Genomic DNA, 24,893 nt, shown 5'->3' with positions numbered 1-24,893 from the left:
TCTTATGAGCAGGGAAATATTTAGCAGATAAGTAATAAAATCATATCCTGGGGACTACGCACACAACCAGGATCCAGAGAATTAAACCATATCTTAGCATCACCCTTTAATGAGAATGGAAATATTTTAAGGATATAAAGGTAGCGAGATTTCTCATCATTAGTGAACAGGGTGGCTATATCATTTAATTTAGTAAGATGTGCCACAACAGTTTCAGATTCATAGCCATGAAAAGGATCAGATTCAACCAAAGTAATAATATCAGGATCAACAGAGAATTCATAATCCTAATCAGTAACACAGATAGGTGAAGTAGCAAAAGCAGGGTCAGGTTTCATTCTAGCATTAAGAGATTGTTGCTTCCATTTAACTAATAACCTCTTGAGTTCGTTTCTATCTTTGCAAGCTAAAATAGCTAGAGCAGCTTCTTTTTCAAAAACATAATCCTCAGGAATAATAGGTGATTCATATTTATTAGGGGAAGAGTATTCATCATCACTTTCATCAATATTATTAGATTCAATATTTTCACTCTCTCTAACCCTAGCAAGTTGTTCATCAAGAAATTCACCAAGTGGCACAATAGTATCAAGCATAGAAGTAGTTTCATCATAAGTATCATGCATAGCAGAAGTGGCATCATCAATAACATGCGACATATCAGAACGAATAACAGAAGCAGGTTTAGGTGTTGCAAGCTTACTCAAAACAGAAGGTGAATCAAGTGCAGAGCTAGATGGAAGTTCCTTACCTCCCCTCGTAGTTGAGGGATAAATCTTGGTTTTTGGATCTCTCAAGTTCTTCATAATGATAAGCAGATATAAATCCCAAGTGACTCAAATAATAGAGCTATGCTCCCCGGCAACGGCGCCAGAAAATAGTCTTGATAACCCACAAGTATAGGGGATCACAACAGTTTTCGAGGGTAGAGTATTCAACCCAAATTTATTGATTCGACACAAGGGGAGCGAAAGAATATTCTCAACTATTAGCAGCTGAGTTGTCAATTCAACCACACCTGGAAACTTAATATATGCAGCAAAGTATTTAGTAGCAAAGTAATATGATAGTAGTGGTAACGGTAGCAAAAGGTAAGGGTAGCAAAAGTAGTGTTTTTCGTATTTTGTAGTGATGATAGCAATAGCAACGGAAAAGTAAATAAGCGAAGAACAATACATGGAAAGCTCGTAGGCAATGGATCAGTGATGGAGAATTATGCCGGATGCGGTTCTTCATGTAACATTCATAACCTAGGGTGACACAAAACTAGCTCCAATTCATCAATTTAATGTAGGCATGTATTCTGAATATAGTCATACGTGCTTATGGAAAAGAACTTGCATGACATCTTTTGTCCTACCCTCCCGTGGCAGCGGGGTCCTAAAGGAAACTAAGGGATATTAAGGCCTCCTTTTAATAGAGTAGCGGACCAAAGCATTAACACATAGTGAATACATGAACTCCTCAAACTACGGTCATCACCGGTAAGTATCCCGATTATTGTCACTTCGGGGTTAACGGATCATAACACATAATAGGTGACTATAGACTTGCAAGATAGGATCAAGAAATCTCATATATTGATGAAAACATAATAGGTTCAGATCTGAAATCATGACACTCAGGCCCTAGTGACAAGCATTAAGCATAGCAAATTCATAGCAACATCAATCTCAGAACATAGTGGATACAAGGGATCAAACCCTAACAAAACTAACTTGATTCCATGATAAATCTCATCCAACCCATCACCGTCCAGCAAGCCTACAATGGAATTACTCACGCACGGCGGTGAGCATCATGAAATTGGTGATGGAGGAAGGTTGATGATGACGATGGCGACGGATTCCCCTCCCCGGAGCCCTGAACGGACTTCAGATCAGCCCTCCCGAGAGGTTTTAGGGCTTGGCGGCAGCTCCGTATCGTAAAACGCGATGAATCCTTCTTCTTTATTTTTTTCTCCCCGAAAGCAAATATATAGAGTTGTAGTCGAGGTCAGAGGAGCTCCAGGGGGCCCACGAGGTAGGGGGCGCGCCCCCACCCTCGTGGCTAGGGTGTGGGCCCCCTGGTCTTCCTCTTTTGCAAGGTTTTTTTATTATTTCCGAAAATATGTTCCGTGAAGTTTCAGGTCATTTCGAGAACTTTTGTTTCTGCACATAAATAACACCATGGTAATTCTGCTGAAAACATCATCAGTCCGGGTTAGTTCCATTCAAATCATGCAAGTTAGAGTCCAAAACAAGGGCAAAAGTGTTTGGAAAAGTAGATACGAGAGAGACGTATCAGTGGGTAATGTCGTGCCCACGGTTCGAATCTATGGCCGGTGGCGTCTCATTGCCTTTGAAGAGAAACTTCCAGGCGTCTTCGTGAGTGGTTCCGAAGAGCCTTTCCAGAGCTTGGTGCTTCTTCGGATTGAATTCCCATAAAGGGCGGCTTCGGCTTTGGCACGGAAGAATCCGGCGAACTAGCATCACCTGGATTACGTCGACGAGCTTGATATCTTTATCTACCATGCTTTGAACACGTGTTTGCAGCGCTATCAGCTCGTCTGATGAAGACCAATTTGGGCCATTCTCAATCTAGGAAGTGAGCCGCATCGGAGCTCCGGAGTTGAATTCGGCAGCCACAGCCCATGTGGCGCCACGAGGCTCTGTGATATAGAACCACAGTTTCTTCCACTCCTTGACAGTCTCCACGAAAGTACCTTTTGGCCAGATGGCGTTGGGCATCTTGCTCACCATGGCGCCTCCGCACTCCGTGTGCTGGCCATCCACCACCTTCGGCTTCACGTTGAAGACCTTGAGCCACAGGCCGAAGTGGGGTTGGATGCGGAGGAAGGCCTCGCACACGACAATGAATGCCGATATGTTGAGGAAGGAGTTCGGGGCTAGATCATGGAAGTCTAGCCCGTAATAGAACATCAGTCCACGGACGAAAGAGTGGAGTGGGAACCCTAACCCGCAGACGAAATGAGGGAGGAAAACCACCCTCTCGTTGGGCTTCGGTGTAGGGACGACTTGCCCCTTGGTCGGAAGACGGTGGGCGATTTCCTTCGTCAGATACCCGGCCGCCCGGAGCTCAGTGATGTCCTTCTCCTTGACGGAGGAGGCCATCCATTTGCCTTGACCTCCGGATCCAGACATGGTTGAGTGCTTGCTCGATTTGGGAAAGAATAGAACTTGGGCGCTGGAGCTCAAGGATGGAAGGGCAGAGGAAGAAGGTGCAGGAGAAGAAAGGGAGTCCTTATCCCCTTATAAAGACAGTAAAATATTGAACGCCTCCCCACTCACCTTAAAACTCGACTATTCCCAAGGGCTGTATAAACGGCACGGTTGGATTGCCCACGCCCGTATTGATGAGAATCCCCCAATAAGGGCGACACGATCTCTACTTTGACAAGACGTGCCAATGGAACCGCATCTCGAAACGCGGAACGGCAGACAAAAACGGTTCGATATAATGACCGGGCGGACGTGATGTCATGTTGCAAAAAGTTGTCGGCGGGTTGGACTCATGGATTATTATATTCTCTGTGGTTGTGTGTGGTACTTATGTTGCAGATCCGGACACATTTGTTTCATCTGAAGACTATTTTGGAGTATTTGGGAAGACGAACCCGCCTTGCAATGCCGAAGACAATCTACGCACCGGACACCTCATCATTGAAGCCTGGTTCAGGGGCTACTGAGGGAGTCCTGGACTAAGGGTCCTCGGGCATCCGACCTATTGGATATGGTCCGGACTGATGGATCGTGAACATACAAAGACCAAAGACTCTAGCCGTGTCCGGATGGGACTCTCCTTGGCGTGGGAGGCAAGCTTGGCGATCAAATTAGTAGATTCCTTCCTTTGTAACCGACCTTGTGTAACCCTAGATCCCCCCGGTATCTATATAAACCGGAGGGCTTAGTCCGGATAGGCCGAATCCTCATAATCATAGCCAGACTAGACTCTTAGGGTTTAGTCATTACGATCTCGTGGTAGATCAACTCTTGTAATACTCATATTCATCAAGATAAATCAAGCAGGAAGTAGGGTATTACCTCCATAGAGAGGGCCCGAACCTGGGTAAACATCGTGCCCCCTGCCTCCTGTTACCCTCGACCTTAGACGCACAGTTCGGGACCCCCTACCCGAGATTCGCCGGTTTTGACACTGACACTCTTCCTTATCCTTGAGTGACATCTCATGAGCAACAATTCTTCCAATTACTTCCATTGATTTGAGATCTTTTTAGTTGGGCATCATTTGGATCAATGTGCACACGGTATCATATTTTCCATCCAAGGCTCTTAGGATCTTCTTGATGATGAATCTATCGGTCATCTCTTCACTTCCTAAGCCGGCAATATCATTTGTGATGAGAGCAAGCCTAGAGTACATTTCAGCGACACCTTCACCATCCTTCATTTTGAACTTGTCAAGTTGACTTTGAAGCACATCCAATTTGGATTCGTTGACGGAGTCGGTACCCTCGTGCATATCAATTAAAGTATCCCAAATTTCCTTTGCTTTCTCAACACGGCTAATTTTGTTGAATTCTTCGGGGCACAATCCGTTGAAGAGGATATCGCAAGCTTGAGAATTGTATTGCAGCATCTTCAACTCTTCCGCGGTAGCTTCACGGTTCGGTTCTCTCCCATCAAAGAATTCACCTTGCGAGCCAATACACACAAGAGTCCAAACGGCGGGGTTATGTCCAAGAATATGCATTTTTATCTTATGCTTCCAACTAGCAAAATTAGTACCAACAAAGTAAGGACATCTACGGTGGTAATTTCCTTCAGTAGATGCCATACTCTCCTAGGTTGTGAAACCAAGGTTATGATCACCAAAGCTATGGAAATCAAGGCAAATGGAGACCAAAGCTCTGATACCACTTGTAGGATCCAAAGTATGTCTAGAGGGGGGTGATTAGACTACTTGACCAAATAAAAATCTAGCCTTTCCCAATTAAGTCTTGGCAGATTTTAGCAACTTAGCACAAGTCAAGCAATTAACCTACACATGCAAGTCTAAGAGTATAGCAGCGGAATGTAAAACATTGCACATGAAGGTAAAGGGAGGAGTTTGGAGGGAGCAGACGCAATTTAGACACGGAGATTTTTGGCGTGGTTCTGATATGTGGTGCTATCGTACATCCACGTTGATGGAGACTTCAACCCACGAAGGGTAACGGCTGCACAAGTCCACGGAGGGCTCCACCCACGAAGGGTCCACGAAGAAGCAACCTTGTATATCCCAGCATGGCCATCGCCCATGAAGGACTTGCCTCACTAGGGTAGATCTTCATGAAGTAGGCGATCTCCTTGCCCGTACAAACTCCTTCGTTCAACTCCACAATCTTGTCGGAGGCTCCCAAGTGACACCTAACCAATCTAGGAGGCACCACTCTCCAAAAGGTAATAGATGGTGTGTTGATGATGAACTTCTTACTCTTGTGCTTCAAACGATAGTCTCCCCAACACTCAACTCTCTCCCAAGGATTTCGATTTGGTGGAAAGATGATTTGAGTGGAAAGCAACTTGGGGAAGGCTAGAGATCAAGATTCTTATGGTTGGATTGGAATATCTTGGCCTCAACACATGAGTAGGTGGTTCTCTCTCAGAAAATGAATGTTGGAAGTGTAGGGACGTTCTGATGGCTCTCTCCATAAATGAATAGTGGATGGAGGGGCATAAATAGCCTCCACACAAAATCTAACCATTACACACAATTTACCAAACTCGGTGGGACCGAATCATGAAACTCTGTCAGACCGATTTAGTTCAAAATGAACGTTAGGATTTTCAGTGGGACCGACATCTCAACTCGGTAGGACTGATTTCATTAGGGTTAGGGCATAATGTAATCTCGGTGAGACCGATCACATAAACTCGGTATGACCAATTTCTCTAATAGGCAAACAGAGAGTTGGTCAGGCAAACTCGGTGGGACCGAATCGCTCATTTCGGTGAGACCGAAACATTAGGAAAGGAAAACAGAGAGTTTGCATTGCGAACTTGGTGGGACCGATCGCTCATCTCGGTTGGACCGAAATGTTACAAAGGGAAACCGAGAGTTTGCTATCCCATCTCGGTGAGACCGAGATCCCTATTGGTGATACCGAAGTTACTAGGGTTTCTGGCAGTGGCTATGTCAAGTGAACTCGGTGGCGCCAGATAGATAATTTTGGTGGGGCCGTGTTTGAGTTTTGGTTTGGGACATATGTGGATGTGAGAAAGTGGTTGAGGGCTTTTTGAGAATATCACTAAGCATTTTGAGCAAGCAAGCCATTAAGCAACACATCATCCCTTTTAATAGTATTGGCTTTTCCTATGGACTCAATGTGATCTTGGATCACTAAAATGAAAATGTAGAGTCTTGAGCTTGAGCTAGTGTGTGTCCTTAGCATTTTGAGGGGTCCACATTCCTAATCCATGCCATGCAAATCATTGAACTTTCTGAAATGATCATCTTGAAATAGAATTAGTTCAATGAGCTATATGTTGTTAGGAATTACCAAAACCACCCAGGGATAGTTGCACTTTCACAGGGGCCTCGGCTTTTCAATCCATCCTTTCTTGAGGGGCCTGTTGCACTTCTATGGCATTCAGCTCCACCACCTGTCACCCAACTCAATTCTCCACATAGCTTGTTACGTCACTCTATGTGAGGCCTTCCTTGGGTGCTAGCCACATTTTGATTTGTGGTCCAAATATTTTTGTGTGGTTCCACGCATCCAAGGAGATTTCTGCTATTCGAGTCTGGTGGGGCCGAGGTCTGCAGGCTAGCGGGGTCCAACTAGCTTTTTGGTACCCTGAAAGAGTTAAATGAAAACTGGCAAGAGGAGTGGTTCTACCTCCCCGACGTGCCTCTTGAAGATCCTCCTCGGATGGGCCTCACCCCCTTCTTGCCTGAACCTCCACATAATGGTACAAGTGGTGTCTGAGGACCCGAGCTCAGGAAGGGACGTCATCCGTGATCAAGCTCGCGGTGGCACTTATCCAGGAATTCAGTGATTACAGAAGCACGTCCACCCCATGTGGGAATACAATGGGGTCCATGACTCAACTCGCGCCCACCGAGGAGAACTCAACGAGCGTCAAATACTCACGAAGATGTTAACATGATGGATTTTCCATTGTCAAGCCTGTCCGTGCAGTAAGTTTTTACAACTAACCCATTTCTCTATAGAACAGGGTATATAACTGCCTAATTAGCTTTTCAATTTTTCTAAACAGGATTGGAAGCAATGGACCACCACGCTGGACTCCCTGGCTCCTCAACCAGAGATCCGAGATTGTGACTGCAAGCTTGGACTGGCGGAGGATATTCACATCGATGTCATCTATTGTGATGGCGTCTTCTACTACGAGGGAATCAATGGTGAGGAAGTTTCCATCATAATTGATCACCTAGGAATGATATTGTCCCCAGGTAACATGATGGGTGGTGGGCGTCTGACCTTGAAAAAGTGAGCTGCCAATATGGGTGATGCTCGGCCCGTGGGTGCCTTGGTTCCCTCCTCTTTAAACGACCGTCGAACCAAGCATCTGAGGTAGGCCTCCAAGGCGGCATCGACTCAAACTGGAGCCCTTTCAGGAAGGAATCCCAAGTTGGTTATCGGTCGAGCCAACGTCGAGGTGCACGCGCCTCGAGCCCCCCCTCCAGCTTTCTAATCGGTAAGTATGGCCCTCTAGTTCTTCCAAAAGATCCTTGTAGCTTATTTGGAGAGCCCACATGGCTTCAATCTTGCAGATCCAGCTATGTCACTAAGGACAAAGTGCCCATGGCTCACGTGCCAGGTTCAATGGTAGAACCAGCAGTTCCTCCTCGCTCGGTGGCTCCTGAGGGTGGTCAAGCGCGGCCTAGGAGGAGTCCACGATGATGTCCGCCACTCAGTACAAGTTCGAGAGCATGTTGCGCCATTGAGAACAACAAGATTTCCCTGAGCAATCAAGCTTTCTCAGCTCAGCAGCAAGAGGTCTTCGGTCGGTGGACGATCATATCGGTGTCGCACACATGGGGCTTAAAGATGATGCCACAATTATTGCCAATGAAATGGAGGTAAAAAATATCTTTTGAAGAATGAGTCCTGGAAGATCCGGTAGCCCTCAAGGTGTGCGGCGGCTTCACGTCGGGGCAGACCTGGCAAGATTTACACTTGCTATCCAAGGTGTCGTTCCGCCAGGGAAGACATTAGAAAGCTCCTCGGGTTTATATAAATAAAAAACCGCAAAGTGTAGTAGCCCCAGGGACTCTGGCCGAGTGCTTGTATTTGACCCGAGGATTGATAAAATTCCTCTCTAGGTCATACACCTGCTAAAACACACAATCAAGTAGCCCCGAGCCTTAGGTTGAGCACTAGCAGCCGACCTAAGGATTGACATCCTTGGTTGACTATGCTAGCTATGTCTTTCACATGAGTCGCATAAAAAAGCCCAACAATCATCTCAAGAATTGGCTTGGTCAAGGCCCAACTTGGGGTTTTAGAAAAGGAAGTCAAGCTTATAAAGGAAGTTGCTTGTGTGGCTACGGGTATAATAATATCCCAAACACTCATTGTGTGGTTTTTTCAGGTTGGTTGTGATTTGCTCACATAACTTCCCTGCATAGTGGAGCATGTCGCCACTTTGGAAAAGGCTCTAGAAAGTGCTCACAAAGACACACACTATTTCCCGTCACAGGAATCTACCAGACATAATGTTCTCAGCAGGTGCCTCAATGAGTGCAACAAACTTAAAGGTACAAACATAGCTCTGGCCGAGGAGGAAAATCGACAAGGGCTGGAGCTGGAAAAGCTCAAGTCTCGAGTGGCTACTACCGGACAGGACACAAATCAAGCATGCGAGTTTATTTTGGGTAATTGACTTTACGTCTCGCCTTTATCCTCGGTCTTTTATTGCCATGTGTTCTAAACCCATATCTTTTCTTTTTAGCTATTCTTCCTGCTCTGCCAATTGGAGATGATGGTGTGTCCTTAAAGGACGGTCTAAGTGGTTGGGCGAGTTGCACCAACTCACGGGATCAACCATGGGGGTTGTTTTTCGACATTTATGGCTGAAGGAATAGTTACCCGAGGACCAGTCTACCCTTGCCTGACGTCTCCAAGGAGCTCGTGAGCGGTTTCAAGGCGTGAAAGATCTCAGGATGTTGAGAAGGTGCTCGGCAAGCATGGGCCATGCTCCAAACACACTTTCTGCAACTAGAAATTCAATATATTGCCGAGGTCGATCCTGAAGGACCTAACGGGGAGGAAATGAAGTCAGAACTCAATTTCGAAAAGGTCATGCCTTTTGCTCAGATAATGGAAAGGGACTTCCATTTAGATAAACTTATTGATGGTCGGTAAAGACTTCTTTTATAGTCCAACCCTTCCTCTAATCATGTGTTTTGCATACATGCCACTATCCGGCGTTGCTCGGACCTGTTTATTCAAATACTTTCCTTAACCAGCCTTCGGCTTCCACCTCCCCAGCCAGGGGAAAATGAGGAGTGCTCTAGTTGTCAACCCCTCTATTGGGGGGGAGGCTCCTTGGTCCAAGGCAATCTGGCCTATCGGTGTAAACGCAAGCCGAACAGGGAACACATATTTTAGGTGCTTAATGCAGCGAGTGTTATCGGCTCGGGTGATCCTGCGATGGTTCCCATGCCCAAGGTGATGTCTTTATGACTTTTTCATGCCCTCAACTCGTTTGTTTTTTGGGGAGGGTAGGCAAGCCTTTCGTAGCTCGCGAAGTAGGATCGAGTCCAATGTATTCCCCTCTAAGGGGCTGTAATTTCCATTCCCTTTGTGCCGACCGACTTCGTGTTTTGGATTTCGGCTTCTCCCACCCTAGGTACTTAACTTGGGTGACCCTAGAAGCAACAATCCTAGAGGTGCTCCTGTTACACCCTTAGGTGAACGTGCTGAAACATAAGGGGTAGACATAGGAGCCACGGATCCCAGCTTGGCAAAAAGTCACAAGGTGAAATCGATGCATATAATGGCTTAAAGAGAATTGGAAGGGTCGACGACAGCCAAGTAGACGGTGTCGCACAAGAGACTCCCAGTACTTTGATAGACCCAGGAAATCATGGCTGAGATGTTGTAATAGCCCCGACGAAATTTGTCGTGCATAATGTGTGGCTATGAGTTGTATCATTACTGCCAAGAATGTGAGGAGAAAACAAAACTTAATAAAGGATGCAATACCCGAGTCTAACTTTGCTTATAACAACCCCTAACTAGTTCTAATGACTGATCAAAAATAAAAATAGAAGATGTGAATTGGCTAGTCGTAGAAGCATCATAGCAAGGCAGCATTCCAGGGGTTCGGCTCCAGCCAGTTGTCTTTGGCATCTCGGATTTGGTATGATCCTCCAGTGAGCACCTTGTCGATGCTGAACAACCTGTCCCACGGTGCAGATAGTTTATGTTGGCCAGGTGTATTTGGGTGGCACCGCAGGACCAGGCCCCGACGTTGAACGCCTTCCCTAGAACTCACACCGTTGGTATCACCGTTCCTATTGTTGGTAAAAAGAAGAACGTGCCTTGGCTATATCTCGCTCCTCATCCAGGGCATCCAGATCATCCCGACGGCTCTGCTCGGCCTCCCATTCCTAGTACAGGCGTACTCGAGGTCCATTGTGTATAAGGTCACTAGGGATAATGAACTCAACACCATATACCATAAAAATGGGGATTTCGATTTTCAAGCCCCTCCTTCATTAGTTCTGCTCACTTTCGTCCATGTTGTTTGTCATTCCTCAGTTTTCCCCTCCATCGCGTGGCCCACCCTTACAAGAGCCCAAACAGGGGCTTGTTGTCGGGTCAACCATTACTTGGCGTAGTTATTGACACGTGGGACACCCCCTGCAGGCCCATCTGTATGTGAATGCACGGTCGTAGGTGGCTCCATCATGCACCTACTAACGCATGGGACACCCCTGCTAGGCCATGTGGCAGTGCCTCGCCAAATGGCCCAAAAAGGTGGCTTAAAATGTCGCGAAGGGTACTCAAACTCAAGACTGGCCGTTGTATGAACAATGCAAGCGCCAACTGAGCTAGTATGTGTACGTGTGCTCTGAAATAGAGTTGGTCTCTTATGTACTCACGGACGTGAAGGATGGACCCAAGATTCAATGACCCTAGACTTAGTGTACTGCCAGGGGTGTGAAGTTTTTTTATAGTATTTTGTATTGCTTGTTTATCATTTCCCCCTAAACAAGTCCACAAAAAGTGGTAGATGAAAAAGGATTTCCATTTTTTAGACTTTAATCATTTTCTACAGTTTTTGTCAAAATGGGGACATTCTCTCAAGGATGGCTACTCATAGCATATGGGTCAGGGTTTCGCCTTTGTTTGTGTCAAGTTCCTCCACTGATAATATGGAAGCTTAAAAATATTTTTTTGCAACTATTTGGACCAAACTAGGGCATACTTGGAGTTTCAATTTGAATTACATCAAGTAAATGCCTAGAACTCAGAAAATGGAGGAAATATAACAAACACACTCCGAAATCCATGAAAAATTGGCAGCAGGCCTCCAATGTAGTCTAATTTGGGTGAAAATTGCAAGGGTCCAAATTCCTTTCTCTTTGGGAGTACTTTGTTCACAAAAATGCCACTTTTGGCACTGTTTGATTGAAAACAAATTTTTTTCATAACAAAAATATTTGAACCTCCTTTGGCAACGTTGTTTTCAATGTTAATACCCATGTGTGTGACAAATATGGTCATGCTATCATGTATTGTTCTATGGATGTGGCCATGGGCAGGGCCATATGAGTGCAAAACCATGCATCCTCGTAGAAGATGGGCCATTTTGTGAACGTTTTACTTCTTCTTTTATTTGGTATTTCTTGCTTATCATTTCCCCTAAATTAGTCCACAAAAGGGATAAATCCAAAATGATTTCCATTTTTGAGACTTTAATCATTTTCTACATATTGTTTTTCAAAATGTGGACATCCTCTCAAGGATGGCTACTCACAACCTATGGGTTAGGGTTTCACATTTGTTTGTGTCAAGAGCCTCCACTCATAATATGGAAGCTTGAAAATATATTTTACAACTATTTGGACCAAACTAGGGCACACTTGCACTTCGAATTTGAATTACATCAAGTAAATGCCTAGAAACTCGGAAAATGAAGGAAATATAACAATCACACTCTGGAATCCATGAAAATTTGGCAGTAGTCCTCCAATGTGGTCTAATTTGGGTGAAAATTGCAAGGATCCAAATTCCCTTCTTTTGGGCGGAACTTCCCTCACAAAAGCCACTTTTGGCGTTGTTTTATTGAAAACATTTTTTTATAACAACAGAAAGGGCAAAAAATCACATTGTGAAATAAGTAGAAAAAGGATAAAATTTGGACATTCAAACAACAGAAAATTCGTTTAAAATTTATAGTTTTTACAAACATACAAACTCGAAATATAACTACTAACAAAATAACCCTAGTTCACAGTCCTAATCTACTAATCATCATCGTCGATGTCGGAACCGCTGCCGATGCCGAGGGAGTCGTCCTCCTCCTCCTTACCGACATTGAGGGATTTGTCATCATCCTCGCTCACGAGGTCAATGATGACGCCAGCCACTGAAGTGACGACCGCCTCATGCAACCTTGACTTGTCAACCCGATCATCCGGGTGGCGCTGTGGCCACTTCATTAATTCGCGCAGCACCAGGAGAAGTCCCGGTAAGTCTTCAGGGTCACCAGCCTTGCTAGCCACCGACCCTCTGTATACCGCCAGCAGAGGCGGCTCCGGTTTGGGAATGAGAAAGCCGCCATGCGAGCTCGTCCTAGGCTCCGGCTTTGACATGAGTAGGGGGTGCATGAGCTCGTCCCCGGCTCGGGCTTAGGCACAAGCAGGCCACAGCGCGAGCTCGTCCCTGGCTCCGGCTTAGGCACACGCAGACCACCGCCGTGCGTTGCAGAACTCGTCCCCTGCTCTGGGTTAGGGACGCGGAGGCGCATCGCAGAGCACGTGTAAGGATTGGCCCGGATGGCCCCGTCGCTACCTCCTCCTCCTCCAGGCGTGGAGCGCGACACAAAAACTTGGAGGGCCTCGTCCAGGTCGAGCTGTGCGCGACATGCGGCGATGACATCTTTGAAGGTACACCCTTCCCAGAAGGCGTACCAGTCGTCAATGTTTTGCGCGATACCGGGTAGGGGCCGTCGTGGCGCTGGATGCGGGCGGGGTTGTCGTCGGCGAGCATCTGTGGACATTGCCGGCTACATGGCGCAGTCCAGATTCGCCCGCTCCTCCGGTGTCAGCCCTTCCAGAAAGCGTGGATTGCACATGACATGGTCGGCTTGCCGGTGGTGGGGACAGGCTCCACTGGGAGCCCCCCACACTCAAGTGCCAGCCCGCCAGCAAGTGCATGTCCGGCGGCACCATGACGCTGCAACGGGCGAGGAGCTCAACTTCCTCGACCCTGAGGGTGCACGACATGCCGGATATTCACGGTGAGAGAGGAGGAAACCGATCTCATCGCGAAGGAGAAGGATGAGGACCACCTTTACATTTTAGATGGCAAATGAGGATCTCACCCTCCTTCGGTGCCCAGATTAGAATCCGAAAATACACAACGAGTCGCCCGCATAGCTCATATCACCCACCACGTCCTCCTTTCTCGCATTATTGATAAGGAAGCATGTGATGAGCGCTACAAGGCCTACGCCACGGTCGTCCAGCCCAGTGAAATCTTCAAGTATACGGCCATCGGGAAGGCGTTGAGGGGGAGAGTGACCATGGCTTCTGGCTCCACTAGGAGGAGAAACAAGTGGACGTGGTGGCGGAGAGGGAACGCTTGAGATGGCACTCATTCGACCTCAACGACATCGACGACAATGGGCAAGAAAAGGGACGAAGGCAAGGTCGCCGGACCGTCACACTATCGTGCATAGGCAAAGGGCCACTCTTCACATATGCATGCGTCGCGTGCACTGCATTCACAATCGTCGTGGTAGGGAGCAACTAGTGTTTCTCCCAATGCAATGTTTATCTCAAATCAGCGTTCCAATCATGAAAATTGAGTGTGCGGATTTTTGAGTTGATGTTACAAAAACAGAAAACAAAAGAAAAGATATGAAGCCATATTGTGTCGACTCTGCATTTGCCGCGGCGCCTCGACACTATCGCGGATAAAGTGACTTTGCTAAAGTGGCTATTAGGACAGTAAAACATAAAACGGGCTAATTTGTTGCAAGTAATTTGTTTTTATACGGAAAAAGAGGCCAGGTCCACAAGACTCGGTGCAGGCGACGCCTCAGTGCAGTTCATACACGCCAACAAATTTCCATCTGCATGCCTAGCACTACTTTTGTACTCTTGTATGCCTCAAGCAGACGTGGTAGCGTCACCCCACGACCTTTTGTTTCTGAACGACATCAGGTCACCTTACCCAACACCTCGCCGAACCAGATACATCAGTCTGACTTTTTTTTGCAGTACACTCCTACGTACTTAGTACAGTATCCTTCAAGAGGCATAAGGCATTTCCCCAGTTCTTAGTTGTATCAGTGTGCCAATCTACGGCAAGAATATGACTGTAACCCTTGTTGCCAGATTTTGAAATCTACTAGTATCAGTAGCGAGAGATGATGGGGTAATTATTTGCATGGTCAGAGGTATGGTAGCGTCACCGATTGAATGCAGTCCGAATTTGGCGTGTACTCGTTCACAAACAAAGATACAAAAGTGTAGTGCGTGATGCCAGCCCATTTTGTAAGTAACTGAAGTTTGACGAAACTGAAGGGATGCACAAGCCGTCCACGACATGTAGATTGTCCTATTTCTGACCGGGAGAAGCGATGACACCAGCCGTCCATCTCTTGCTCTTACTGAAATTAATTCTCATAAATGTACTCCTTAATTTACTGCCAAAAATCAGCAAAAAGATCACGCGTATGTATCCTGTGCGTAAATGACTTTTGCATGATCGGAGATATTGCTTACTTTCGAAGCACTAAATTTTCCACACCCTCGAATATTTAGATTCTTCGAAACAATGTTACGACCAATTATTTGAAATGTCATATCTGCGTGTTCTGATTTATTTCGTAAAACTAAGAGTACGTATCAAGATCATCATCGGTTGCTGAAGCTTATTGTGATAATTGTTTTTACAATTTGCTGGAAAATATAACCCCAAACGTGACCCATTCATAAATGTCTTACTATAACATTGTTTTACTTCATCATGAAGCATACATTTTGTAAACCAGCTCACAATTTACTCTTTTCCAAAGAAAATGCTATGACCAACGGCTAGAAGGTATACTAGGAAGATTTTAATTTACTTCCTAAATCTAATGTTTAGTACTCGATATACTGCATGGTGATTATTGGCTGCTAAAAATTATTGCGATACATTTGTTTTATAACTTGCTAAATATAATATCTATAGCATAAACCTTTAATTTTGATTAATTCTTTTCCAAAAAAAAATGCAGTGACCAACGGCTAGAAGCTATACTAGGAACATTCTAATTTACTTCCTAAATCTAATATTAGTACTCCATATATTGCATGGTGATTTGTTGGCTGAAATTTATTGCGCTACATTTGTTTTAAGATTTGCTAAGCATAGCCACATATATCTATCTATAGCATAAATCATTAATTTCTATTAACTCTTTTCCCAAAAGAAAAAATGTTGTGGCCAACAGATAGAAGCTATACTAGGAAGATATCTAATTTACTTCCTATATCTAATGTTCTGTTTTTGATATAGATTATTGGCTGCCCATATTTGTTGTGTTACATTTATTTTATAATTTGGTAAAGATAACCACACATAACTATCTCTAGTGTAAAAAAATATTTTTTATTTACTCTTTTCCATAGAAAATGCTATGACCAACTATGAGAAGCTCTACTATGAAAATTCTAATTTACTTCCTCGCCTAAAGATTAGACCCTTGTTTTTTTGTCGAGAAGGACCTCAGATTAAACTGAAAATAAGTAGTGGTACAAGTACAACTCAACCCCATAAAAATAAGAAATTACAAATAGCATCCTCGGAAACCTATAGCCACACCACCAATGCGGGATGCGGGCAAGTCACCGCAGGAGCCGATGAAACCCTTGGTTATACCTGGGCATATCTTGGGTCGGGACGGGCCAAAAAAAGCCTGGTGCTAAACACCCAGGCCCGAGCCCGGCCCGGCCATCGGGCCTACAAAATCGGGTTCGAGCCCGACCCGATCCCGAGAAAGCCCAACACGGCCCAGTCGGCCCGACCCGACTACGACTAAAAATGTGTTTTGTGTAGGTCCGAGCCCGGCCCGACCTGCCCGTCGGGATCAGTTTCCAGGCCCGAGCCCGGCCCAATGGCACACTCGGGCTCAGCCCTGCCCGGGATTTTTGGGCCGGGTCGGGTCGTCTGGGCCGGGCTACCCATGGCGAGGTCTACCCTTGGTTGGGCGCACGGATTAAAGAGGTCAGGAACTCACCATCCTCGGTCTAGGAGGACCAGCCCGCCGGAGATAAGCTAGATTGGAACAGCGTCTCCACTTTGCGACAACTTGTTGAGCGATGACGATGAAGCACCGCCACCGACGAGAACCTGCAAACCAGAGTCACCACACTCCTAGAAAAGCTACATGCCCCCATGTTGATGCCGGAGCGCGCGTCATCACGACAGAGGGGCCTGGGCATAAAATCCACCTCGAGGCCGGCACCGCCGCACCAGCCTTGATTGGTTAGCCTGCTACCAGATCCTCCGACGGCCGCCTCACAGCGACCCACCAGAATTGAATGTAAAGCAAATATATTCCATGTCACCACCACCATTATTGTCAGGACCGCAACGGTGGAAGGACGACAAGCACACATTGCCATCAACTCTGAGGCGCCGCCGTGAAGGTTGTCGCCGATGTTGGAATAGAATTGAGGCAGACTTATTCGCCCAGACGCCGCTTCCACCATCCCAACGACGCACCACAGCAGACAAACCCTAACCCTACCTACTAGGCCAGAACGAAGGAAGGAGACCCCCCCTCTTGCCGACGAAGCAGCAAGCGAGGGGAGAGGGGACCGACGCCCTTGCCGGCGGAGATTGAGGATGGGAGTTGGTCGCCAATTGTCGCCCGAGAAAGGAGGCAGGGCTTGGTTTGTTGCAAGGATTATTGTACCCTCGTTTGGCACATGATCTATCCATTTGTCATTTCGGGTTCGGAGTGGGTGACGGCAGAAAAAGAGCATCAGGTTTTGAGTGCCGGGGGGAGGGGGTAACCAAAAGCCATAACTATGCAACTTAACTCCCGCTTTCACACACACTCACAGAGAGAGTGTGCTCACTTGGCTTGGATGCATGGGATGGTGCCATTAATCAGTGTAGTCATGACTAGGAGGCCGCTTGATGAGCAATGCCCTTGCATGGTCCTTGGTAGCCACTCCATGGGAAGTATCAAGTGCTCGTGGAAAGACAACATGTGGTCAATGATGTCAAATACACGTGTATGCACCATGCTAACACTGACTAAGTTGCAATTGCCCCAGGACACATGCCTTAGAGGACTAACTGTCTAGTTCATAGTCTTTTATTATGAAGGGTTAATAGGTTCGTTAACATCCCCTCAACATGTTAATCAAATGACTTTATTTTCTAAATGTGATATTAGTTCACACATTAACCTCTGAGATGTTGACTACATACCCATAAAAAACAACAAGACCCCTAGCAAGGAGGTGGAGAATACTTAATAATACGGTGAAGTGACTCCATGAAATACTTTGATCTGTGGACGACACTGTTTTGGTAAAGGTCGTAATGATTTCATACCTATTAAATATGGAAACGCTAAAGGGCAACCATTACATGTTAGGCTTATAGGGCGATGCCGCTTTTTCCTCCTCATATACTACAATTTTTGTCAATCCCTCTGTTTCTTCAACCCGAGGCTTATAGTATAATGTGAATACTGTAAAGAGGGATGTGAAGGCGATACTCTAAAGTTAAGAAGTGGTGGTGGCAGTGACGTGGCAATACAACCATTGCTTGTTGGTCAGGTGGTGTGGGCTAGCCACCACACATATTTGCAAGTAAATGATTGCGTCAGTGGTTTCCTGGCGAAAAACTAACCACACAGGCGTCACAAAGGGTCAAGCGAGCTCGGACAAAGTCGATGCAGAGATCCAGAAGGGAAATGTGTGGAAGAAAACAACTCTATGCTTCAGAAAAACCCGGTAAAATGAATGAATATGATGATCAACGAGGTATGAGGTGTAGGTGCAAAAGTGGTGTTGGTTGTAATGGGGTTTGATAGCAATGTGTTGCTCATGTGCATTTGCCGTGAAATGGTCGAGTCCTGTAGACAATGCATGCCATAACAGATGTATATTATATTGTTCTAAGCAGGAAGTACATCACCAACACGTAGGGACGGTCACTATTGAACAATGACATCTTTAACTAAAATTTTCGGTTGCGATATAGAATAGGGGTAATTCTGTAGTGATTTGTCAGACATAGAACACATGTCTAACTTTTTCTACGCACGCTATACACTCACTCGTAGCATTTACTAATAACGACTATGCATGGAATAATCTATAATGAAAAATCTCATGTGTGATTCTACTCATGTTGTCCTCACTCGGTAGCTATACATTATAGCCGGATAAGAATAAGCTAGCACATCTTTTGGTTAGCGGGATACAATCAAGACATAACGTTGCTATCTAGCGCGCGCGCGCTGCAGCGAGCGGTTTCAGACAGGCTACACTTACCCTTTTTAGCAAATTTGGAGATTATGTTTGAGGTAAATCCTGGCCTCACCCCTGGCCCCACCCGTTGGAATCAGGGGGCGGTGAGATTATGTTTCACGGGGAGAGAAAAGGAGGGAGGGTCCAGTGCTGTACGCACGTATGTGGGCTGATATGGAAAGATGTGTGGGCCCATCTATTGTTGGTTTCCGAGAGCGCGAGGAAAGAGGAATCGCTCGTTCCAACGCTCGCTCGTGAAGAAGCGTTTCCGGCATACCATTAGGGCATGCTCTTCTAACTCTAGAGCCTAGAAATATGCACGTAAAACATACAATCGGACATGTCGTACTCCTTACATATGATTCTAACATACTGATGTTAAATCAAGCTAAAAACAGACCATCTCATTTTTAGGTGCGTGTATATTGAAATTTTTGACACAATATATTTTATTCGAAAAGATGGCATCAATCCAGCCTCTTGACTTGACCTATGGGAAAGCATTACTCGTGAACTCATCTTCTCACACCAAGGATCCTAGGATAATGCATGAAATGTGTGTTGAACCGGATAAACTTGATCGAACTATCTTCTGGTTGGTCGAATGTTGCATAGACTTGCATGAATTTTCCCAAACGTGTCTCATTACGGAAAGCCGACATAACACATTCAACTAAATAATCACTAAACATATATATGAAATATGTTTGCATCAAGAGAATCACTACGTAGTGAACAATGGTGTCTTTAACTAACTTTATCGATTGACATATACAATATGGATGGTTCCGTGAAGATTTGTCGGATGTGCGATAGAGCACACACGTCCAACATTCCATACGAACGCAACACACTCATTCTTCGCATGTATTAATAAGTATGCGGGAAGTAAACTATAACGGAAAATCTAGTGACTCTTGTCGTACTCATGCTATCGTCACACAGTCTCTATACGTTAAAAATATGATAATAATGAGCTAACTCATCTTTTGGTTGGCGGGAAACACTCAAAACCTAACGGTATGCATTGAGAGCGTTAGGGCATGCTCCTGTGACTCAGAATCTAACGAAATGCATTTGCAACAATACAAAATCATACGTGTAGTTCTTCTTACGCAGAATCCTAGCATACGAAACATGTTAAGCCAAGCTAACAAATAAACTAACTCATGTTTTGATTGCGTGTATATCCTAACATAAGGTTTTGACGCAATGTATCTTCTTCGCAAAGGAGGTGCCACCCCAGACTCTTGACTCAACTTATTGAAAGCATTGCTCATGAATAAAAATGAGCTTACTCGTCCTCTCAAACCGAGGATCCTAACATTCTGGTTGATCGAACTTTACATAGTCTTACCTGGATTTCGCCCTAACCAGTCTTAAAAGCATTTTGCATAAACAAGCTGTCATAACGCATTCAACTAAAATGTCACTAAACATGGGTATGAAACGTGTTTGTATATGTAGTCGAGGTTCAAACCCAGTTTGTCACCCCACATTGGCATTCCTAGACCAAGCAAGCAGAGACAAATACAAGCGGTACATAAACTTAACGGAATATTCCTCTGATGGTCAGTTATCCGCACGTCCCGAGAGAAATACTCCTAGTAGGCTCTACAAACAGTCTAACTGAAGTCAGAGAGAGGGAGGGACTGATATGAAATTGGCAGTTGAGTTGAACAAGACTTGCATGTACGCTTTTGCAAAAAAGAAAAGAGAAAAGAAAAAAAGAAGCGGGGAGGGGCATCGGTAAGCGCAGCAGTACACTACTCCCTGTACTTACTGACAAGTGACAAAGGGTATTTAATTCTCTCCCTGGCTAGTCTTTTGTAGGAGTAGGATTTCACACACAGAATCGGCCGAGGGGAGGGCAAAGGGAAAGGCTTCCGCTCCAGTGCCAAAGGCCAAAGGTCGAAATAAAAGGGTAAGCAGATGGAGGGTGGTGCCCGTGCTCATTAGCTTGCGAGAGAGGAAGCCTCTCCTCTCCTCTCCTCTCGCCATCTCCAACCCCTCTTCCTCCTCTGGACCACAGAGGCCTAATAGACCAAGCCCCCCTCCCTCTTGGTTTTCTGCAAACACACAAACTCTAATAAGCCACAGCCCTGTTCCTTTTCTCTCTCTCTCTCTCTCTCTCTCTCCGCTGCGCTTACTCTTTTGCGTGTGAGTGTGTGTGGGGAGATATTATATTGCCGGACACCAAGTTATCTCCAGCGAGAAGGCATTTTTTCCTCCCTCTCCCTTCTGATCATACCGCACCTTCTCTCTCAGGAGAGCAATGTTTTCCTCCTGGTTGTCGTTGTTGTTGTTTGTTCTTCGTCTGATTTGAGGCCTCCGTATGACAGATCTGGGCAGTTGCGGGGCACTTGAGGCGGTCCGGGATGAGTAAGGAGGAGGTCCTCAAGATACAGGTGCGTTCTTGCTTCGTCTCAACTCAAGACATTCCGTGCTCCTTCTTGTTTTTGCTGCCATTCTTTGATTGATTAGGCACGCACGCAGCTCTGCCTTACTTTACTTTTCTTTTCACCTGTGTTTCCTCCCGTGTCCCCCGCTATCTTGTGTTTCCAAACCTCCTTGTTTTGCTATGTTGGTGACCCTGTGTTCTCTGTTCCTCCGGAATTCCCAGACCTGCGTGCTCAAAGTGAACATCCACTGTGATGGCTGCCAGAAGAAGGTCAAGAAGATCCTGCACAAGATCGAAGGTGAGAAGATAAGCCTTTATAGTAATCTAATTGCTTCAGTTTCGCTCTTGCTTGTTATGTCTGCATTTTTTGGTTAATTTTCGGTAACGGAGATGTGTTGAATTCATCGTCAGGGGTGTACCAATCCAGCATAGACCCGGAGCAGGGGAAGGTGACGGTGTCTGGCATGGTGGATCCGGACACCATCATCAAGAAGCTGACCAAGGCTGGCAAGCCAGCCGAACTCTGGGGGTCCAAGGCTGGCATGGCTAACCAGTTCCAGAAGCTCCAACTTGACGGTGGTGGCAAGGGCCAGGCCAAGGACGCCGGTGGCAAGGGCCAGTCCAAGGACGCCGGCGGTGCCAAGGGCCAGAAAGGTGGTGGCGGCGGCGGTGGCGCCGGAGGTGCTAGCAAGGACGCAAAGATGATGATGCCGCCGCCGACGGCGCAGCAGCTTCAGCAGCTGCAACAGCAGATGCAGATGAAGGGAATGAAGCTGCCGCAGTTCATGGACGGGAAGATGCCGTTCGCAGCGGCCGCGCCGATGAAGGACCCCAAGTCCGTCAAGTTCAACCTCCCACCAGAGGATGAGTTCGGGGACGACGGCAGCGAGTTCGACGACGAGTTCGACGACTTCGACGACGAGGATGATTTCGACGATGACGGCCTCGACGACGACTACTTCGACGACCCCAAGATGATGATGAAGCCGATGGCCATGCCACCGAACGCCGGTGGGGGGGACAAGAAGGGCGGCAACAATGGTGGCAAGAAGGGTGGCAACGAGATCCCCGTGCAGATCAAGGGGAACCCCAACAACGGCGGTGGCGGTGGCGGTGGCGGTAGCAAGAAAGACGCAGGTGGCAAGCAGAACCAAGGTGGCGGGGGCGGTAACGGCAACGGCGGGGGCAAGAATGGAGGCGGTGGCCAGGCGAACAACGCCAAAGGAGGAGGAGGAGGCGCCCCGGGCGGCGGGGGCCAGCCGGGCCAACCTGGGAAGAAGGGCGGCGGCGGTGGCCCCGGCCTCGGTGTCGTTGGACCGATGGGCGGCATCGGCATGCCGCCGCAGCAGCAGGCCATGATGAGGCCTAACATGATGGGCGCTGCTGGCTTTCCTGGTGGTATGGGCCCGATGGGAGGGCCCATGGGCCACCACCCCCACATGGGAGGCGCGCAGGGCGGTGGCGGAGCCGCTCATGGCATGCCGGCCGGCGGCATGCCTCCACCTGGGTTCTTCCAGGGAGGCGCGGGCGGCGGCATGCCGTCCGGCCCCGCCGAGATGATGCAGGCTGCCGGGAACCCCATGGCGCAGCAGCAGTACATGGCCATGATGCAGCACCAGCAACAAATGATGATGCAGCAGCAGCAGCAGCAGCAGCAGGCGGCGATGTTGAACGCGCACGCCCACCCCCACCCTCACCACGGCGGTGGTGGCGCTCCGGCGGGGTACCCGGCGATGCCGATGGGGTACGGGTACGGGCGGCCGCCCATGCCGTACCCCATGGCGTACCCGATGCCGATGCAGCCGCACCCGCACGCGGACCCTTACAACTACTTCAGCGACGAGAACCCCAACAGCTGCTCGGTGATGTGAGAGGAGACGGATCGTGGCCGCCGCCGCTGTGCTGTACCCAGTGCAGTGCAGTGGCCGGCGGGTGCTTTCCTTTCTCTTCTCTTCTCACCGCCGCCGCTCTGTTCAAAGCCAACCAACCAACCAGCCAACCGGAAGGAAGGAACTCTGAGATCGTCGTCGTCATCGTCGTCCATCACCGGCTCAGTCAGTCAGTATACATGGGAAACGAGTCCCATCCCATCTAGCTCGCTCCTTTTTCTCTCTTACTTAGCTTATTTTCTCAGCAAAAAAAAAGTGAACTTCCTTGAAGGCGAAGGTAGGTATAGTAATTATCTATAGTTGTCATAAGAGATGATGGTGCTTTTTATAATTCGAGACTAAGAAGGTGCTGCTGGTGGTTTCCTTCTTGCATGCATATCGCCATTGTGTTCGCTTTGCTTTGGTTTGCTTTGCGTGTTCCGTGCTGTGGATGCATGACTACAACTCCACGCACATATACTACTGGAGGGAGTAGCAGTAGTGGAATGTTGTCAACTCAACTCAGTAGTGCCTTTAGCTTTCTGGCCTGCTTCGTCGGTGTGGTGTGAGGGAAGAAAGATATACTAGTCTACTACTCCTCCCGACCATGGTGACAGACAGAGGTGAATGGAGAAGGTGATGATGATGGTTGCGGTGGTCCATGTGAGCGAGCGAGGAAGGAGAGGAGAGGAGAGGAGAGGATGCTAGGTGCAGTTTTTGGCTATGCTTTCTTTTTCCTGCGCCCTGCACTCACATTATTGATGGGGTAAGATTGGGCTGTCCCCTAGCTAGCTGCATTCAGGTTGGCTTACACCAGAATTGCACACTCCCATCCTATGACCACAGTAATAAACACCACCACTGCCCCCTGCCTGCCTCTGCCTCCGCCTGCATGTTATTTCTACCTCACTGCCTGGTCCCTCACATCAATCAATTGATTCCTCTCCCTCCAACTACTACTCCCCTACCACGGTAAAAAAAGAAGGAACCAACCAACATTTGGACCTTTGTCATCGACCGATCCACTGATCAAGTAGTACGTACTGCATCCCTCCAAAGCCTCGAGCCATCACCCATCGCCTTTTCTCTTTCGTCCCAGCGGCTCCATGGATCTTGCTTGGTACCGCTCTCTCTACGTAGTGGTACTACGATGCTTGCTCAGAGCTCAGTTCGGCTTAGTTGTACGCGTGGTACTGTTGGTATATATTGAATATTCGTTTGCTTTGAGAGGCCCGGTGTTGCTTTGTCGCGGATGGCGGATCCATTCCCGCTGGGCGCCGCGCCGGAGAGCCAGCCCACGCGCCGTGTCAGGGGCTGGGACCGGCCGGCGCGCGGCCAGCGGCAATGGTCGCTGCTGATCCTCTCCTCGCCATGCGCCATGGGACGTGCCATGCCGTGGATCGCCATCATTAGCCATCATGCTTCGATATTGAGCTTTTAAACCACGGTTCGACCGCCATCATTGGGCTCCAAATGGGCAGCTGCTGTGCCTCAGTTTTCATTTTATATTATCATAATGCATTCGGTGGACAAAATTACTGTTCTGACCCTTAAGGCAAACTAAATCCCGATTTGACCTCGTTTCAAAAAAAATTTCGTTTCTGACCTTTTTCGGTGACGCCAAGGTCCCTGGCGTCTGGGTTACGAAGCAGACGCCACGGTCCCTGGCGTCTGGCCCCTGGCCCGCACTGCCCGCCTGCCCGTTGACCTGCTGACGTGGCAAAGGGGCCAGACGCCAGGGTCCCTGGCGTCTGGCCCCGGTAAGTGGATAACCGCGCGGGCCAGCCCACCCATCCCCATCTTTCTCCTGGCGGCGCACGACGAACAGAGGGCTCTGTTCTTCGCCCCTTCTCTCCCTCCCACCACCACCCCCCTTGATCTACTCCATCAACCCCTCAAACTCACAGATCGGACCCCCCCCCAAGCTTCTTTGAGGT

The 24,893-nt window shown here is 47.5% G+C and overlaps 1 protein-coding gene across 2 annotated transcripts; it reads left to right on the top strand.

Moving 5' to 3' along the window:
- Positions 1-20,532: 20,532 nt before the first annotated feature.
- On the top strand, positions 20,533-23,353 carry LOC119300814 (heavy metal-associated isoprenylated plant protein 32-like). Of its 2 annotated transcripts, none has more exons than XM_037577701.1 (4): positions 20,533-20,611; positions 21,030-21,095; positions 21,311-21,386; positions 21,500-23,353. In XM_037577701.1, the coding sequence occupies exons 2-4, from the start codon at positions 21,066-21,068 to the stop codon at positions 22,957-22,959; spliced, it is 1,566 nt and encodes a 521-aa protein (XP_037433598.1). In that variant the 5' UTR covers positions 20,533-20,611; positions 21,030-21,065; the 3' UTR covers positions 22,960-23,353. The 2 variants fall into 2 exon arrangements, with proteins under 2 accessions (XP_037433598.1, XP_037433597.1); XM_037577700.1 differs by lacking the exon at positions 20,533-20,611 and adding an exon at positions 20,622-20,905.
- The last annotated feature ends 1,540 nt before the right edge of the window (positions 23,354-24,893 follow it).

Source organism: Triticum dicoccoides, chromosome 5A, assembly GCF_002162155.2.
Source record: "Triticum dicoccoides isolate Atlit2015 ecotype Zavitan chromosome 5A, WEW_v2.0, whole genome shotgun sequence".
Taxonomy (NCBI): Eukaryota; Viridiplantae; Streptophyta; class Magnoliopsida; order Poales; family Poaceae; genus Triticum; species Triticum dicoccoides.
This window is presented reverse-complemented; position numbering and strand designations above follow the sequence as displayed.